Consider the following 21,091-nt stretch of genomic DNA (forward strand, 5'->3'; position numbering starts at 1 on the left):
CAGAATTGTAGATCAATCTGTGATCCCAGATTCCTACCCTATTTGTAGGCCCTAGTTCTGGTCTGAGTTGGGCAGAACAATAGAGAATCAAATGCACCCCTGCTCCAAAATCACTGTCTTATCATATCTTCAGGCCCTAGGCCATATGTACTAGTTTATCCACATATCAATTCAGTATGGATAGATCCTACTCTGTCTTTTTGCTTCCTTCCTTCCTTCTTGCTACAGCCCCAAGTCACTGTTCATTTTAGATAAAGTATTCCTTTCTAGGGTCAGATGAATAAAGCTACCAAATATTTCTTATTCCTGCTACCTGTCTTAGGCATAATCCTTTGAGATCTCCCTACATGGCAAAGTGATACAGCTGTTGGCTTACCATTGTACTGACTGAAGGCCCCAACCTGGGTCTTTCTGAGTCTCCTGCTCAAACATCCATAGACTTCTGGCTATCTCCATATATTAATATGAATTAGAAAAATGAACCACTGTGGTTTCTCCTGACCATCATTCTAAATGGTACTTCATAATCTTTACTGGAGTAATAGTAGGGGAAAGCTTAGTTTTATGGTTTCTGCTCATTCCAGCATCTTTGCTGGCCTCTTTCCATGATCTTCTAATGATGATCATGTCTTCTAGTTCTTGTTAACAATATTATTTGATAATTCTTTTAGTAGTCTTAGATTTAGTTTATCTGGGCCTGATAATTTAAATATGTGTTGGCACCTAAATATATAGGTGCTTTTTTATTATCATCCTAATTATTTTGGGTAACAAATTCCTATTGGTTATTTTGATTATGTTCTTTTCAGACCAAAAATCATTCTCCCTGTCTTCAAGGAACTTACCTGATACTAGGAGATACAACAAGTAGAGATATGAGTAAATATCAAATAATGTGAGTGGGAGAAAGCATTAAAAATTAAGTGGCTTAAGGAGAGACTACCTATACAAGATGGTATATGAATATTTTCATTTAATCAAAATCTTTTAATTAGCATTTAATATGGATAAGCTAAAGTATTGTGAGCCAAGTAATACTTTTATTAAACAAAATTTCAAACCAAAGCAGAAACTCTTTAACAAATATCATTTTAGGCAGCAATGGATAAATGCTATTGGTAACACCTATACTCTTAATTATGTTAACAGTTATGAAATTTCTATTGTTCCATTCCACACCTGGTGAATATAGTGTGATAATGAGACTAAAATTAGCATATTCTCTTTAAATTGACTCTAATATGTTTCTTTTTTTGCTTTAGAAAATTAGGTGAAGAAAGATGAGGGAATATAACCTTATATGATTCAAACAGGGATGTATTTTCATTTTTAATCATTAAAATCTCTGGCAGTGAGACCAGCCATTGCCTTCACAGATCACTAACTATTAAAGGATGGGGGAAAAATTTAAGAGAGTGTCGTTGATGCACAATATTGAATAATACCAAATATTGAAATTCCATTCTCATTTTCTAAGAGTGTTTGCACATAAGCACTAATCACTCCCACCTCCCACAAACGTTCCAGTTTATTCACTTAGATGTTGCTTGTGAAATGAGTAATTTACCTTTAACTAAAGAATATATGGTTTTAAAAAATATGGGAGAATAAGATATTAAACAAATTGTCAATATATATTAACTTATCTTTTATCTCAAGTATAACGATCATTTCTGAGATTAGATGCAGATGCCTTTTAAAAAATTAATAAGAAAATAATCTGACCACATTAAGACTGGTATATTAAAAAGTTCTCTGTATCTCATAAACACATCAAATATCAGGTATAAGTAAGGTGATGGGATATAAAATAAAATGAGATATAAATGTACATCAGGAAATGTTTATGACATAATATCTAAAATTCTGAATGACATATTTTTGTAATTGATCTATTAATATAAAAATTAGAGGTAAAAATTTATCATTGTAGAAAAATGGGAAAGAATACAAAAAGCAAAAATGAAATAGGCAGGATAGAAAAAGAGAACAATGACACTGGAATGAAAAATGAACAATAGCAACAACAAGAATTAGATGTTTATTATATCTATACTACTATACTCCGGGAATATTAGTACTATTCTTATTTGTCCCATAATATGTGAGTGACCAAGCTAACGAATTTTTTTAAATCTGTCAGTGCTTTCTAAAAGAAAGAAGGCTTGACAGACGCATTTGAATGAAGACAAAATATTATGGATTTATGATCATGACCATTTGGGTAAACTTAAGTGACTGAGCATGATGGATATTCCAATAGAATTGTGTGTGGCTATGTAGCAAAGGGATTGTGCTTCCATACGTTCTTTCCAGCTTTGTTTTTCATTTATTGGTCACCAATTCTATTTATCTCATTTCTGATAAAAGCTTAATTTCGCTATGTTTAGGTAACACTGTGTGATTTCTAAACACAATTCTAAAATTCTGGCTAGACCTTAGGAATAGATACTTCAAATAACATAAATGAATATAATTGCTACTCTCAATAATGTACCTGGGAGGAAAAATGATCCTGAGTTGATAAAAAGCAAATTTTCTAGATAGTAAGCTTTTTCCCATAACAGACTGTAGTATTCAATGAATTTAGAAATGTAAACATAGAATTCAGAAAAAGAACATTTTCTCCATTAAAGTGAATAGTTTTACATTCAGGAGTCAGTTTCTCAAAAATCTATAACTTAAATTTGATAGAGAGAGTCTTGAAGATAATAAGAGAATAACAGTGCCTACAGTTTCCAATTAGTCAAAAATAACAGCAGATAATAACAGAAAGGTCAGTTAGAAGTTCCTGAATATAAGTAGTGAGTGTGAATTACCTAATGCCATAGGTAGACAAATATCAATAGGGTATTTGTGATAATAGCTTTTTTTTTTCCTCTTAAATATAGCACTGATATAAATATCAATGTGAAGTAAGCACAACATATTCTCTTCTTTTAACTAATGGAACTAGTTTACTAAAGGAACTAATGGTAATAGTTTACTATCTTCTAATTCAGGACAGAGTGAAATTTCCTCCCCACTATCCTTCAGACTCTTGACTTCCTATACTTCTAAAAGAATCTCTAGGATTCAAGATCAAAAACAAGGGTTCTTAACCTTTTTTTTTTTCTGTCATGAATCTCTTTGACGATCTGGTGAAGCCATTGTTCTCTTCAGAAAATAGTGTTGTTGCTGTTTTTCCCCAAAAGGCAAAGATTTCATTATACAGGCTAAATATATAAATAGTCTTTAGCAAGGAAAAGAGGTTTTTAGCAATTAACAAAGGAGAAAACAAGATGTAGTCAGGAAGAAGATGCCATTAAAGGGATCTAAGGCAGGTTAACCCTAAAAGGGATTTAGCACTCAAAAAAGAGCCAGAATAAAGTTTTTCAATATATAAAATATATAGGATTATGAAGGAAACCAAAATCATAAAGCCTGAATTAAGAATCCCTGGTAAGATTCTACTAATGAATTAGAAGCTTGGTTATCTGCAAATACTCTAAATTTCAGCTCAAAAGAAAGATGGAGCGCGCGCCTGTGTGTGTGTGTGTGTGTGTGTGTGTGTGTGTGTGTGTGTATGTGTGTGTGTGTGTGTGCTATTAAGTCTCTGTGCCTCCAGGGATGGGACAAGATGGGGAAAGGTCCCCTGCAAATCTCTTTGTTTCTTAGGGTGTACCTCCAGGTAAGGGACAACATGAGACAAAGTAGGGAGTGGGTACCCTGCAAATTTCCACTCGGTTTGCAGCTTCCTCCATTTCTTCCCTGAGGGCATCAGCTTTGGCACCTGTGGGCTGCAAGTTGCTGGACAAACCTGAAGATTTGGAGGTCTGCTGCCACCTTGTGGGAAACAAGAAAGAAAAAGAGAGACATAAAATAGGAGAACAGTCCTACATTCATAGGAATTAGAAGATCTGAATTCTCCAGGGACTATGAACACGTGATGATTAAGTATTAATCAGGAAGCTGCTGGCCAGGTGACAATGCTGCTTTGTTTTTTAAAGTTAAATTGTAGTTCGAGAAATCTATTGTCAAGAGTTGAGGGCTCAAGTCTTTGTAGTATTGGCACTAATTACATCCAATCATTCTTCTCTGTAAGTTTCTTCTATAGAAAAACAAAGAATAATATTTGCTATCTTTCTCATGGAAAAGAATTTCAAAGAGCAAGGCCGATTTGTTAACAACTGAATTACATGGGAAATGTTCAACTTTAAAAAGAGCCCCAAGAAAACAATATCATACAAACTGGAAAAATATATAATAAAATATTTACCTTTGCTATTAGTCTCAGAGGTCCATGGATATGATAGTTTATGTAAATAAAACAAAAAATACACAAAAATCATGCTCCTGGACAATCCCTCCAATGTTTCCAGTTTCCACCTTTTTTCCCTTTTCTCTCCATTAATCTGGGCTATAAAAATAACTATGATTTCTTTTTTTTAAAATTTCCTCCATCAAAATTCAATCTGATAAATTTTCTAGATATATTTGGAGAAGTTAAAGAGGGAAATTCTGGAGTACTTCTTCCTGTTATTCCACCTATTATTCATTCTGCTTTTCTTCATTTTATCTTTACTGAGGTATGTTAAGCAGAGCTATAAGCTGTTTTCCATCTTATGTCATGTTGTTGTTCTTTCATTTCAGTCATGTCCTATTTATCATGACCCCACTTAAGAGTTTTTTGGTAAAGATATTTCAGTGGTTTGCTATTTCCTTCTCCTTCATATTTTACAGATAAGGAAACTGAAGCATACAGGGTTAAATGACTTGCTCAGTGTATCACACAGCTAATAAGTGTCTGAGGTTAGATCTGAATTTAGGACTCAAGATCTGGGGCTCTATCCCCTTTACCACCTATCTGGTTCATGTTATATCATATCTTAATATAATCACCGTACATGTTTCTGCCCTTTATTATACTGATCTATAGATTTACTCGAGTTTCTTTTCAGTTTTGTTGCATCTGATTCAAGCTATTCATCAATAATTCCCCATTTAGATCAATATTTGTTTTGAGTTTTCATAATTTCATGATCTTAATTTCTAAAAATAATTATATTTAATTTATTTTAATATGCAACTAAAATTTTTTTGAACTTCTAATTCTCTCCCTCTAGCACCAACCCTATCCATTGAGAGAGGGCAAGCAAAACAATATCAATTATATATCTAAAATCATGCAAATGTTTCCATATTAGCCTTGTTCCAAAAAAAAAAAAAGAAAGAAAAAAGAAGAACATGTTTAACCTATATTGAATGGCTAGCTGTCTTGGAGGGATGAGAGGAGAAGGAGGAAAATTTAGGACACAAGGGTTTGCAGTGGTGAATGTTGAAAACTATCTTTGCATGAATTTAGAAAAATAAAATAGCATTTAATTTTTTAATTAAAAAAGAAAGCAGGAGAAGGAAAGAAGTAATTGAAAAAAGAAAATTGAAAATTGCTTCATATTGCACTCAGTTAATCAATTCATTTTAGTGACTACTTGGAACTTGTCTTGAATAATTGTATTGAAAAGAGTAGCTAAGTCTTTCATAGCTGATCATTACTATAATATTGGCATTATTGTATACAGTGTTCTCCGTGTTCTGCTCACTTCACATTAGTGCATATAAGTTTTCCCAGGTTTTTTTTTTTAATGATACTCTTAATCATTTCTTATAGCACAGTATTTATTCCATCACAATCATATATCACAACTTGGTTAGCCATTCCCCAATTGATGGACATCTCCTCAGTCTCTAATTCGTTGCCACCACAAAAAGAACTGCTTTAAATATTTTTAAATATTTAAGTCATTTTCCTTTTATCTCTTTGGGAGGTAGAGGCAGTAGTGGTATTGCTGAGTCAAAGGGTGTTTATAGTTTTAGAGCCCTTGGGGCATAGCAGTTCACAACTTCACCAATAGTACATTAATGTTTTTATTTTTCCATATTCCTTCTAGCATTTATCATTTTTCTGTAATGTTAGCCAATCAAATAAGTATAAGGTAGTGCCCCAGAATTGTTTTAACTTGAATTTCGCTAATCAGTAATGATTTGGTGTATTTTTATATGACTCTGATTTCTTCTTCTGAAAACTTTCATATTGTTTTACTATTTTTCAGTTGGGGAATAGTTCTTTTTTTTTTTAATAAATTTTATTCAGTTCCCTATATATTTGAAAAGTAAAACATTTATCAGAAAAATCTGCTGCAAACATTTACCCCCAGTTTCCTACTTTCCTTCTAAAATTTGGGCTACATTGGTTTTGTTTGTGCAAAACCTTTTTAATTTCATGTAATCATTATATTTTACTTTACTATTACATTACTATTTTACTTCCTATGATCCTCTCTCTGATTGTTCATAAACTCTTCTCTTTTTTATTACACCTTTTTTATTTTCAAAATATATGCATGGATAATTTTTCAAATTTGCAAAATCTTGCATTCCTTGCAAAATCTTTTATTCCAAAAATTTCCCTCCCTTTTCCCCACCCTTTCCCCTAGATGGCAATTGCGTAAACCAACATTTTAAAAATATAATCAAATCCAATATACGTATACAGATTTATACAATTACCATGCTGTACAAGAAAAATCAGATCAAAAAGGAAAAACAATGAGAAACAAAAAAATGCAAGCAAACAACAACAAAAAAAATAAAAATATGTTGTGATGCACACTTAGTTCCCACTGTCCTCTTTCTGAGCATAGATGGCTCTCTTCATCACAAGATCATTGAAACTGGCCTCAATCATCTCATTGTTGAAAAGAGCCAAGTCCAGCAGAATTGATCTTTGTAAAATCTTGTTATCACGTACAATGTTCTGGTTCTGCTCATTTCATTTAGCATAAGTTCATGCAAGTCTCTCCAGGCCTCTTTGAAATCATCCTGCTAACCGTTTCTTATAATAATATTCCATAACATTCATATATCATAACTTACTTGACCATTTTCCAGTTGATGGGCATCCACTCAGTTTCCAATTTCTTGCCACTAAATAAGGGCTGCAACAAACATTTTTGCATGTGTGGTCCTCTTTCTCTCCTTTATGATCTCTTTGAGATATACGTCTATTAGAAACACTGCTGGATCAGAGGTATGCACATTTTGATAGCCCTTTGGGCATAGTTTCAAATTGCTCTCCAGAATTGTTGGATCAGTTCACAACTCCTTCAACAATGTATGTGTCCCAGTTTCCCCACATTCCTTCCATCATTCATCATTATCTTTTCCTGTCATCTCAGCCAATCTGAGAGGTATGTAGTGGTACCTCAGAGTTATCTTAATTTGCATTTCTCTGATCAATGGTGATTTAGAGCACCTTGTCACATGACTAAAAAAAGATTTCAATTTCTTCATCTGAAAATTGTCTGATAAACTCTTCTCTTATTCATAGACTGATGGTAAATTTGTATTGAATTGTTGGTCCATGTTTAGTTTTCTCTAAACTGCTTTCCAATTGTCCCAGAAAATTTTTGTCAAATAAAGAGTTGTTGCCTTAAAAGTTTGAGTCTTTGGATTCAAAGCTTACCAAAACCAGAATGTTATAGTCATTTACTATTGTATATATTATGTACCTAAGCTATTTTGCTGTTCTACCACTCTGTTTCTTAGCCAATTTCAGATTGTTTTGATGATTACTATTTTGAAATATGATTTGAAAACTAGTACTGATAACCTTCTTTCACATTTTCTTATTGATTTTCTTGATATGTTTGACATTTTGTTCTTCCAGATGAAACTTACTATTTTTTCTAGGTCTGCAAAATAATTCTTTTGGTAGTTTGATTGTTGTGGCACTAAATAAGTAAATTAATTTAAATAGAATAATCATTATATCATTATATTGGTCTGGTCTAACCATGAGCAGTTATATATCTTCAATTGTTCAGATCTGTCTTTATTTCCATGAAAGTGATTGCTTCATAGGTAGACTCTTAATTATCTTATATTGTTTGGAATGATTTTAAATGGAATTTCTTTTTATGTCTCTTCTTGCTGTATTTTACTGGTAATAGACAGTATGTATTTTGTCGATAATACAGAAATGTTGGTGATTTGTATGGGTTTGTTTTGCATACTGGAACTTTGCTAAAATTGTTAATTATTTCAACTAATTTTTTAAGTATACTATCACATAATCTGCAAAGAGAGATAATTTTGTTTTCTCATTAACTTTTATTGTTCCTTCAATTTATTTTTCTTGCTTTATTGCTATAGGTAGCATTTCTAGCAGTGTTACAGTGACGATAATAGACATTCTTGCTTCACCCCTAATCTACTTATCCTTATTACCGATAATGGTTTTAGATAGATATTACTTATTGTTTTAAGAAAGGCTCCATTTACTCCTTTGTGTTCTAATGTTTTTAATAGGAATAGTCATTGTTGTTTTTATAATCGATATGTTCAGTTATGCTGATAGTTTTACTAATATTCAACCAGCTCTTCATTTCTGGTAAAATCACATCTGGTCATAGTGATTGATTTTTGTTATATATTGCTATAATCTCCTAGCTAATATTTTTTATGATAATAGCTCTTGAATTTTTCAAAATACAAGCAAAGACAGTTTTCGACATTCATTCACCCTTGTAAAACCTTGTGTTCCAAATTTTTCTACTTCCCTCTCCACCCCTTTCCAAGACAGCACAAATCCAATATAGGTTAAACATGTTTCTACCCAATATTTTATTCAAACTTTTTGTATCAATATTCATTAAGGAAATTGGCTTATGATTTCCTTTCTCTGTTTTTGCTTCCCCAAGTTTAGGGACCAAAATTATATTTATGTCATAGAAGGAATTTGATAAGGCTCCTTTATCTATTTTTCATATATTTATATAGTATTTGAATTGATTCAATATTAGCATAATACAGTATTATCAATATTATATTATGTAATTAAATACAGTATTCTAATTGATTAAATGTTAAATGTTTGGTAGAATTTACTTGTAAATCCATCTGTTTGTGAAATTTGGGGGCGGAGGTGGGGTGAGAGAGGTGGGACAGAAAAGGGAATTAATTAACTTATTGCTTGTTCAATTTTCTTTTCTAAGATAGGGTTATTCAAGAATTCTGCTAATCTGAGCAATTATATTTTTGTAAATATCCATCCATTTCACTTAAGTTGTCAGTTTTAATGGCATATAATTGGGCAAAATAGCTCCTAATAATTGCTTTGATTTCTCTTCATTAGTGTAAATTCACCCCTTTTAATTTTGATTCTCATAATTTGGCTTTCACCTTTCTTTTTTTAAAATAAAATTAACCAGTGGTTTATCTTTTATTGTGTTTTTCCTCTTAAAACCAGATTCTAGCCTTATTTATTAATTCCATGTTTTGTTTTGTTAACATTCAATTTAATATTCTCTCCTTCATTTTTCAGAATTTCTGTTTTCATCTTTAATTGAAGATTTTAACTTTTTTCTTTTTTTAGTTTTCTTTTTCAGTTATACATCGAATTCACTGATCTACTTTTTCTCTTTATTGTTGAGGTAAACATTTTACAATATAAAATTTCCCACAAGTACATCCTACAAAGTTTCTATGTTGTCGCATTGTTGCCATTATTTTTAAATAAATTATTGATTATTTCTATGATTTGTTCTTTGGCACACACGTTCTTTAGCTTTTGATTATTTACTTTCCATTTAATTTTAATCTATGCTTCCAAAACTAAATTATTGAATGTAATTTTATTGTATCATGTTCAGAAAATGAAATGTTTTATTAGTTTATCATAATAGTAATTGTTGTTATTTATGATTTTCTGCATTTATTTATGAGGGTTTTGTGAACTAATAAATGGTTAGTTTTGGTGAAGGTACCATGTACAGGCAGGGGTGGTAATTGATGAGGTTTAGGTTTTGGGGTTCCCTTTTATAGGGAACCAAATGATAAGGTCTAGATTTAGGGAACCAAAATGAGATTATGGTTTCTGGCAGTTAGGGTGTTAAATGGTAAGGTCTAGTGGCAGGTTCGGGGTTCAGGGAACCAAATGGAAAGGTTTGGCTTCCCTGCACCCCCTTGGGATTCAGCACAAGAGTAGGGAGTTTTGGGGAACCCCCTTCTGGTGGTACAGGGATTCTCTGTAAAGGAATTTAAAAAGCCGACAACCTAGACTGATAAAAGAGATTTATTATAAAGATTGGGAAGTAAGGTTAGAAATCCCAACAGAGAGACATAAAGTCTCATTAGGGAAGTAGGTGAAAGTAAAGAGAGGGTAGCACTGGAAAAGAATATTATTCCAGTGGGCAGAGGCTTCCTTGGCATAGCATGGCATAGCCTAGCATGGCATAGCATGGCACATTTAGAACCTCTGCAAAGAGATGATTTTAAATGGGCTCTTTTATAATAGGAGATTTGGCAACAAGCTAAAAGGGACTAGTGGGTGAAGTCCCAAGTTGGCTCATCTACAAGCTGGATTTCAGCTTGAGCTGGAATTTGAATAGAATAGAATTGAATTGAATAGGTTTGGAATTCTTTTACTCAGGACTGAACCAACCCCACCTAGATAACCCCACATTGGGGCAATCCTCTCATAATTTTCCTCTTTAGTGCCATAATTTGAATATTTGGAATCTTTGTAAGAAAACTTGTGGCTACTTAAGCCATCAAATTCAATTCATAAAATAATTACTTGTCATCAAACTGTAATTCCAAGAAAGGAATTACAATTTTATAGTTATAAATTTTATCCCTATTAATTTTTCCAAAGACTATTACAATTTATCAGTTTAGATTGGAGGGAGGGAGCAAGCATATAATCAGGAACTCTACTGATAGACACATCTTTCTACATGAGTAAACAGATGAATATCAGACTCTGACACAGATTTTATAAGGTAATTTAAAAAATTAGACTCTTGAGGCATTGTTTCACAATATCTAAGTCTCTTACTGAGAAAGAGAGAGAAGCTGATAATCCCTGGTTGGCCTAGATACCAATTACAGGCTAATTTGAAAAGATCTTATGCACCAAAACTAAAGTAGAGGAAGAATTGATGCAGATCTTTTGTTTGCAGATAATTGTATACTTAATGCAGCTTTTGAAACTGAAATACAACAGCAAATGGATCAATTTTCTACTGTTTGTAGTGATTTTGGCCTGACAATTAATACTAAGAAAATAGAGGTTCTCCACCAGCTAGCACCACACCATCTATATATGGAACTGTCAGTTAAAGCAAATGAAGAAATTTTGAATATTGTGGTAAAAGTTCACTTACCTCAGCAGTATATTTTCCAGGAATTTACACATAGAGGATGAGGTTGGTGCACTCGTTGCCAGAGCAAACTCAGCATTTGGGAGAGTCCAAAATAAAGTGTCTGAGAGGAGATATAAGACTACCTATCAAATTGAACTGTTGTGCTGACCTCCTTATTATAAGCTTATGAAATCTGGACAGTCTACCTGCACCATGCCAGAATAAAATGAATTTCTTCCATTTGAATTGATTGTCTTAGTAAGATTCTGAAAATTACCTAGCAAGATAAGTAATGGAACACTGAGGTCCTTTCTCAAACTGAATTGTCAAGCTTTCAAACTACTGCAAACAGTGCAACTTTTTTTTAAAAAAATTTTTTTTATTATAATAACTTTTTATTGACAAAACCCATGCCAGGGTAATTTTTTACAACATTATCCCTTGCACTCACTTCTGTTCCGATTTTTCCCCCCTCTCCCTCCACTCCCTCCCCTACATGGCAAGCAGTCCTATTAAATACGCCGCAGTATATCCTAGATACAATATATGTGTGCAGAACCGAACAGTTCTCTTGTTGCACAGGGAGAACTGGATTCAGAAGATAAAAATAACCTGGGAAGAAAAAGAAAAATGCAAACAGTTTACATTCATTTCCCAGTGTTCTTTCTTTGGGTGTAGCTGCTTCTGTCCATCATCGATCAATTGAAACTGAGTTAGGTCTCTTTGTCAAAGAAATCCACTTCCATCAGAATACATCTTCATACAGTATCGTTGTTGAAGTATATAATGATCTCCTGGTTCTGCTCATTTCACTTAGCATCAATTCATGTAAGTCTCTCCAAGCCTCTCTGTATTCATCCTGCTGGTCATTTCTTACAGACAAACAGTGCAACTTTACCTAGAATACTATTTTATGGAGAATTTACACAAGGAACATGCTCACAAGGAGGTCAGAAGAAGTGGTACTAGGACACTTTCAAGGTCACTCTGAAGAACTCCAGTAACAATTGTGAGACAAGGGAGACACTGGCATAGGACTATCTAGCATGGCATACCTGCTGCTGTGATCTATGAGCAAAGCAGTATCACAGTAGCACAAAAGAAATGAGAAATTTACAAATCTAGAAACATCTCCATCCCAAATGTCCAAACAGACTATTTGTACCCAATCTGGGACATAGTCTTCAGAGCTCACATTGGACTGATTAGCCACAGTCAGACACACTGTACCTTGACACCAGCATTATGATATCATTGTTCTTCTTTGAGTATGAAGGACAAACAAGAAGTACCTACTCTATGCCTGGATCTATACTACACATTAGAAATATAAAGACAGAAGTTACAATCCATGGCCTTAAGAACTTTGTAGTCTAATAGGGAAAATAATGTGTACCTATGTAACAAAGCAAAAACTTCATATCAAAGATAAGTAAATACAAAGAATATACACAAATGAATGATACACATTGAAAGGATGAAAAGTATTCATAAGTAGGAGGAAGGCTTTGTAGAGAATGAGAAACCTTAGATAAGGTTTTTAAGATGGTAGTGAAGATGGAGTAAATTCTAAAGATGAAGAATATTATGTTCATGTCTAAACAGATATGGAAATGAGAGATGGAATGCTGAATTTGGTGACCAGATGGTACGTTAGTTTGCTTGCAAAGTACAACACATAGAATAATGTGAAGTAAGTCTGGAAATATAGGCTAGAACTTGATTATGATGCTTACTACCTACATGACCATAGCAAGTCACATAATTTCCCTGACCCTCAGTTTCCTTATGTGCAAAAATATGAGAGCAAGCACACATCTCTGATTCATTCCATTGATGACTGGGAAAGTATGAAAATTCATGATCCAGAATCTGTGCAAGCATACCATCCTGGAACTGGAATACAATACTTATGAACTTCTCTGGGCAACCAAATTTCACCATAATCTTCTACAAGCCCTCATGAATGGCAGAATCAAAGGCCTTGGACAGGTCAATGAATGTTGTATATAGATCTCATTTCTGCTCTTAGCATTTCTTCTGGAGTTATCAAGTGGTAAACACCATATTAACAATATCTTGGCCCTTTCTGAAGCTACACTGGTTCTTGGGTAGATAACTATCTGCCAGATGAAAGGTCAGATGATTAAAGAGGACTCTGGCAAGACCCCATTGTTATAGGCCAGAACTCTGAACTAGAAACAAAGGATTCTTACAAGGTACCAAGTCAGTGGAATTGATAAAGACAATAGTTATCTAATTTAGCATGGTTCAGTATGATTGATTTAATCCTACAAGGAGATGCTATGGGCTAGAACTTGAAACAAGGCATTAAGTGGAATTGAGGAGATAATGGTTAAATCTAGTTTAGCATTGATTTAATCCTACAACAAACAATGGTTTCTATAATGATTGGCGTATACTCACTGCGGAACATAGAAGCGAGAAGCTCTCAGAGCCAAAAAAAGATAGGCACACTAGAAACTCTCGGAAGCTGAGACAGATTCATTCCTTCTTCCACCTTTGTTGTGGCTGGAGGCTGAAGCACAAACCCTTGGAAGTCGGGGAGATTCAGAAGCCAGAGAAGGCAGGTGGGAGCTCAAGCTCTTGGAACCAAGGAGAGAGATAGACCTCCAGAAAAACTAGCCAAGCCCCAAGTGAAGGAGACAAGACTTTGAAGGAAACAATAAAGGATTTGCACTTTAACCTCTGGCTATTCATGTGGTGATTACTGAAGGCTGCTCCCAGAAACCCCAAGAAAACCTCAACAAAGAACATTACATTTAAAGAGGACATTACACCCATAGTGACTATCACAGGACAACCTATTCTTCACAGTGATGAACACAAAGGCATCCTTGATCTCTTAGGGATAATCATCTGTTGCTATATAACCTGCAATCTTTCAATCAGCATCTGAGTGAATAGTGGACTCCTTATCTGGTAGATCTCTTCTGGGAGGGAAACAGCACTAAGTGCTTTGCCACCTGAGAGGAGCTTAGTGACATTCCTTTTCTTCAGGTGGAAGCTTGGCTAGAGGGGGATTGACTTCAACCTGAGATATGCTAACAATGTTTTCAATATTGGTTGATGATGGTCTATTAAGAACATTACAGAAGTGTTAAGTCCATTTCTTCAGGATCATGTTTTTAATCACTGATTTATCACATGATTTTATCACTGGCTGCATCATTGTTGAGTAGTTGAGGTACACCAGAGATCTTTGGTTCTTAAATAATCTTCAGGGCATCACAGAAGTGCTTTGGATTGTTGCTAACAGCATAAAATTGAATACCATCTGCCTTTTTTTTTTTAACTGAGCCAAGAATCCTGTATCTCTCTAAATTTTGCTTGCACTTTACTTTTTGATGGAGTTAAATATTTCCTTCTTAGACAAAATGCCCTACCGATAAACTCTATAGAATTCTTGTTTTTGTTTTGTGCTTAGAAGATTCTGAATTCTCATATCATATTTGTAAAAAGAAAAACAATAACATATATCGGATTAATTGCTATTGGAAAGGGTATGGGGGAAGGAGGGGAAAATTTGCAACACAAGGTTTTGTAAGGGTCAATAAAATTACATTCAATAATTTAGTTTTGGAAGCATAGATTAAAATTAAATGGAAAGTAAATAATCAAAAGCTAAAGAACGTGTGTGCCAAAGAAAAAATCATAGAAATAATCAATTATTTAAAAATAATGGCAACAATGGGACAACATAGAAACTTTGTGGGATGTACTTGTGGGAAATTTTATATTGTAAAATATTTACCTCAACAATAAAGAGAAAAAGTAGATCAATGAATTGGATGTATAACTGAAAAAGAAAACTAAAACTAAAAAAAAGAAAAAAAGTTAAAATCTTCAATTAAAGATGAAAACAGAAATTCTGAAAAATGAAGGAGAGAATATTAAATTGAATGTTAACAAAACAAAACATGGAATTAATAAATAAGGCTAGAATCTGGTTTTAAGAGGAAAAACACAATAAAAGATAAACCACTGGTTAATTTTATTTTAAAAAAAGAAAGGTGAAAGCCTAATTATGAGAATCAAAAATAAAAGGGTTGAATTTACACTAATGAAGATGAAATCAAAGCAATTATTAGGAGCTATTTTGCCCAATTATATGCCATTAAAACTGACAACTTAAGTGAAATGGATGGATATTTACAAAAATATAATTGCTCAGATTAGCAGAATTCTTGAATAACCCTATCTTAGAAAAGAAAATTGAACAAGCAATAAGTTAATTCCCTTTTCTGTCCCACCTCTCTCACCCCACCTCCGCCCCCAAATTTCACAAACAGATGGATTTACAAGTAAATTCTACCAAACATTTAACATTTAATCAATTAGAATACTGTATTTAATTACATAATATAATATTGATAATACCGTATTATGCTAATATTGAATCAATTCAAATACTATATAAATATATGAAAAATAGATAAAGGAGCCTTATCAAATTCCTTCTATGACATAAATATAATTTTGGTCCCTAAACTTGGGGAAGCAAAAACAGAGAAAGGAAATCATAAGCCAATTTCCTTAATGAATATTGATACAAAAAGTTTGAATAAAATATTGGGTAGAAACATGTTTAACCTATATTGGATTTGTGCTGTCTTGGAAAGGGGTGGAGAGGGAAGTAGAAAAATTTGGAACACAAGGTTTTACAAGGGTGAATGAATGTCGAAAACTGTCTTTGCTTGTATTTTGAAAAATTCAAGAGCTATTATCATAAAAAATATTAGCTAGGAGATTATAGCAATATATAACAAAAATCAATCACTATGACCAGATGTGATTTTACCAGAAATGAAGAGCTGGTTGAATATTAGTAAAACTATCAGCATAACTGAACATATCGATTATAAAAACAACAATGACTATTCCTATTAAAAACATTAGAACACAAAGGAGTAAATGGAGCCTTTCTTAAAACAATAAGTAATATCTATCTAAAACCATTATCGGTAATAAGGATAAGTAGATTAGGGGTGAAGCAAGAATGTCTATTATCGTCACTGTAACACTGCTAGAAATGCTACCTATAGCAATAAAGCAAGAAAAATAAATTGAAGGAACAATAAAAGTTAATGAGAAAACAAAATTATCTCTCTTTGCAGATTATGTGATAGTATACTTAAAAAATTAGTTGAAATAATTAACAATTTTAGCAAAGTTCCAGTATGCAAAACAAACCCATACAAATCACCAACATTTCTGTATTATCGACAAAATACATACTGTCTATTACCAGTAAAATACAGCAAGAAGAGACATAAAAAGAAATTCCATTTAAAATCATTCCAAACAATATAAGATAATTAAGAGTCTACCTATGAAGCAATCACTTTCATGGAAATAAAGACAGATCTGAACAATTGAAGATATATAACTGCTCATGGTTAGACCAGACCAATATAATGATATAATGATTATTCTATTTAAATTAATTTACTTATTTAGTGCCACAACAATCAAACTACCAAAAGAATTATTTTGCAGACCTAGAAAAAATAGTAAGTTTCATCTGGAAGAACAAAATGTCAAACATATCAAGAAAATCAATAAGAAAATGTGAAAGAAGGTTATCAGTACTAGTTTTCAAATCATATTTCAAAATAGTAATCATCAAAACAATCTGAAATTGGCTAAGAAACAGAGTGGTAGAACAGCAAAATAGCTTAGGTACATAATATATACAATAGTAAATGACTATAACATTCTGGTTTTGGTAAGCTTTGAATCCAAAGACTCAAACTTTTAAGGCAACAACTCTTTATTTGACACAAAAATTTCCGGGAACCCAATTGGAAAGGGTTGTTTAAGAAAACCCTCCTGGCCAAATTTCCAAAACCAAAACCCTCAGCCCATGAAAAAGGAAAGGTTTACCAAGACAATTTTCCCAGATGAAGAAGGAAACCCAAAAGGAAGGGCCTCTTCCCCAACTGGAGAAAGCAAATTTGGAAACTTGAAAGGTTACTCATACCTCTGATTGGCAGTGACAGGAAAATTAAAGAGAATCATAAAGGGGGAAAGGGACCAATAATTAAAAAAGTTTGTTGACCCCATTTTGGAAGAAATTGAAACTTATGCCCTGGAAAGGGCTTATTAAAATGTTTGGAATAATTTTCTGAAAATTCCAGGTGTTTCAAAGACCGAAACCTTAAAGAATTCTTAAAGGAAAGAAAGAGGAACCAAACATTGCAAAAAATTTTCGGGTACCCTTATTTAGGTTTCCAAAAATTGAATGAGGGAGGCCCATTTCAATGAAATTTGGTAAGAAGTTATGGTAAAGAAGGAAGTGGAATAATTGTTCTACAAAAAAGTTTGGGTTGTTTTGGGCCTGGAGAGCCCTTGTTGAATTTTTTGGTACAAATGGAAATTGAAGCAAACCAAACATTTGGATTTGGATAAAAATTTTGCTTTAAAGATAAATTTGAGGGAAATTTGGTTTTTTTCAAAATGAAAGATTTGAATTTGAAAACCAGTTTTTTGAAAATTGGTGAATAAAAGAGAAGACTTAAGTTCAGAAGAGGACGGGGAAAAGTAAAATATTTTGTTTGTTTGTTTTGTTTCTTGAAATTTTTTTGGTTTTCCAAAAACCCTTTGGTTCAAATTTTTCTTAAAGCAGGAAATTGGGTTAAATCTTGAACTTTTGGTTTGGATTTTTTTTAAATGTTTTTACTTTTCCAAATTAGGGAAAAATTTAAAAAAAAAGGAAATTTTTGAAAATATAAAAATTTTGAAAAGGAAGAAGAAATTTCAAATTTAAAAATTAACCCAAATCATTATTTTGAAAATAAAAGGTTAAAAAAAGGAAATTTATGAAAACAATTCAGAAAATATAAAGTAAAAATAGTAAAATAAAAAGTTTAAAATTAAGAATTTAACCCATGAATTAAAAAAAATTTGCCAAAAAAACCAATTGTTACCCCCAAAAAATTTAAAAGGAAAAGTTAAAATTTAAAATTTTAAAGCAGTTTTTTGGTAAATGTTTTAAACTTTTTCAATTTGGGAAACCTTTGAATAAAATTTATAAAAAATGGCCATAAACCCAATTAAAATAGTAAACTGAAAGTTTTCCGAAGGAAGAAATTAGGTCCAAATAAAAATTAACCATCCCTATTAAAAATGCTTTAAAAAATTTGGGACCCACCTTTCAATGATTGGTTAAAAGGAAAAATTTGGTTGGAGGCAGAGAGACAGGAAGAGAGGCTGGGAGACATTGAGCCTGAGTTCTATGCTCATAGGTGCTGGTCATGTGGCTGCTGGTCTAGCTAGCTTCTTGACTCAGCTGCACACATTGCTATTGCTAATTCCCTTACACCTCTGATCCTTCTTCACTGAGAATAAAGAGTGACGATTTTCCCTTAACCTGAATTCCTGACTCCGGCTGATTTTAAAATACCCGGTCTTCACATTTGGTGCCCAACGGTGGGAACCAAGGACTGAAGAAGTCTCCAGTGACCAGGAACTTGGGTGAGTATTGTTAATAGACAAACAGGGAACTTATTTTCTTAAAAACTAAACCAGTAATCTTTTTTTTTGGCTGAAATGGGACAAATGCTAGCTAAAGACTCTCCATCCCCACCCCCAACCCCTTCAACCCCACCCATGAGTGGTGCTATAGAAAGCATGCTTAAGCTGATAGAAGGACAAAGGCTACATATAACTTGGGAACAGGTAGCTAGACATTAAACCGCATCTTCCCTTGGTTTGTAGAGGAGGAGCAGATTTCTTGAGATAACTGGTCCCTGGTTGGACAACAGATGTCTGCATATTACAGTGAAAATGGTCCTCATTCAGTTTCCATCAAGGCATTCTATTTATACAATATAATTCAGTTAGCACCAAAACCCTATTCCTAGAAGAAAGAAAAAATATGCTTGGAGTAGCCAAATGGGGAAGCCTGATATTAAGGAGGAAGACAATGAAGAGATTAATGACCATATCCCCACAGGGCATGAAGACTTAAGTGAGCAAGGGTGTGGTGACTTTTCCACCTCAGGAGGCAGCTTCAGCCCCACCTCAGGAGCAAGTGATTGACTCTCCTTCATCAACTCCACCCTCCGGGATGGAGGGAGGAGGGGCAGTGGGGGGGGGGGCAGTGACAGCACCAGCACCTCCCCCTCAACATCCAACTACTCCTATGAGTAGATTGCAACAGGACTTAATGAAGGCCAAAGATATAGATGTGGGAGAACTACAGCCCCATATTTTTCCTGTAATTTCCCAGTTTAATTCCTCAGGTCAAGAAAGTCGAAGATATGCTCCTTTTAACATAGAAATCTTCAAAGACCTGAAAAAGGCTTGCACTCTTTATGGGGCTACATCAGCTTATGTTAAGATGCTATTACAGAATTTGGCTTTTGAAATCTTGACTCCTAATGACTGGAAATCTATAGCAAGGGTATGCCTAGAACCTGGACAAAATTACGTGTGGCTTTCTGAATATAGTGAGCTCTGTAGGATATAAGCCCAACAAAATAGTCAAAATGCAGTTCATGCTGTAATCACCTATGACCTACTAACAGGTATAGGTCCCTATGCAGATGTCACAGTACAGATTAATTATTCCATAGCAGCATATGAGCAAATTGCTGCTAATGCTATCAAAGCGTGGGCTTTGATTCACAATAAAAATGACAAAGGTGAGGCCTTCACAAAAATAACACAAGGGCCAAATGAACCCTTTGCTGACTTTGTGGGACATTTGCAGACTGCTATCACAAGAACTAATGAGGAAAATACATCAACAGATGTTTTAATAAGGCAACTGCTAAGGAAAATGCTAATGAGGTCTGTAGAAGAATTATACTAGGACTGTGCAAGGATGTGCTTTTAGAGGAGTTCATAAGATGCTGTGCCACAGTGGGCACAAATGCCTTTAATAGCCAGACTATGATGCAGACTTCCCAAGATCCCAACATGGGTAGACAGGGTCCCTTCTGGCAAGGGACTTCCAGAGAGACTCGTCAATGCTTTCAGTGGGGTAAAGTAGGGCATCTGAAAGCTCAATGTTGGTATAGAGGCAGACTGAGAAAACAGGGTGGGAGAATAAGACCCAGTACCCCATGTTCAAAATGCAACAGAGGCTTCCATTGGGCCTCAGAATGTAGACAGGTTCAGGGAATTCGCCCCAGGACCCCAGGCAAAAAACACTTGGGGCATGATGGTAGCCAATGGTGCCTCCAGAGAGTGCCTAGAAGTCCAATACCCCAATATGATCAATCAGCCAGGAAGCCATATGATGGGAGAAAGGGATTACACAATCAACCAGCCAGGAAGCAACCTGATGGGAGAAAGGGATTACAATTGGGGAGAATAGAGTTGTACGCAGCTGAGACAACTGAGATACCCCCTGGAGAGGTGAAATCTGTTCCTCCTCCAGCAAGGATCCCTTGCCTCCAGGCACAGTAGGCTTGACCATTTTACCTCCTGAGAGTACATACAAAACAGTGTCCATCCACACACTGATGTGGGAAACTGGGGAATGTGTAGATAATATCCCAGTCACCAATACAGGCAGATAATGTGTGACTTATCACCCAGGAGAAATAGTAACATCAGGTTTACTCATACAGAATCCTAATAAGCAACCTGGTGATAGTCACCTAGATTCTGATTCCAGATCACAAACTCCAGCAATATACTGGACAGCAGCTGTAACAACTGACCAACCTATGCTCACGATCTATATAAATGGCCTTCCATTGGAAGGATTGGTAGACACTGGTGCAGATCGGACAGTCATTAGAGGTGCCAATTGGCCCAGTCACTGGCCAAAGATTAAAGCAGACACCTACATGTCTGGCGTAGGAGGATCAATAGCAGCTCAAGTTAGTGCTGCCCCTATGAGATGAACTTTTGAAGGCAAAACAGGAGTT

At 34.2% G+C, this 21,091-nt stretch overlaps 1 protein-coding gene across 4 annotated transcripts in view; it reads right to left on the reverse strand.

Annotated features, from left to right (window-relative positions):
- The window catches only part of ARHGAP44 (Rho GTPase activating protein 44), a 148,060-nt gene that overhangs the window by 83,154 nt on the left and 43,815 nt on the right, over positions 1-21,091 (reverse strand). For 3 of the 4 annotated variants that reach the window (XM_031965519.1, XM_031965518.1, XM_031965520.1), the window contains exon 7: positions 3,708-3,825. In XM_031965519.1, the coding sequence (XP_031821379.1) occupies positions 3,708-3,825 (118 nt within the window). Of the gene's footprint in view, positions 1-3,707; positions 3,826-11,207; positions 11,548-21,091 lie in introns of those variants that run through there. The other variant, XM_031965522.1, reaches the window with a different exon arrangement.

Source organism: Sarcophilus harrisii, chromosome 4 (genome assembly GCF_902635505.1).
Source record: "Sarcophilus harrisii chromosome 4, mSarHar1.11, whole genome shotgun sequence".
In the NCBI taxonomy this organism is placed as follows: Eukaryota; Metazoa; Chordata; class Mammalia; order Dasyuromorphia; family Dasyuridae; genus Sarcophilus; species Sarcophilus harrisii.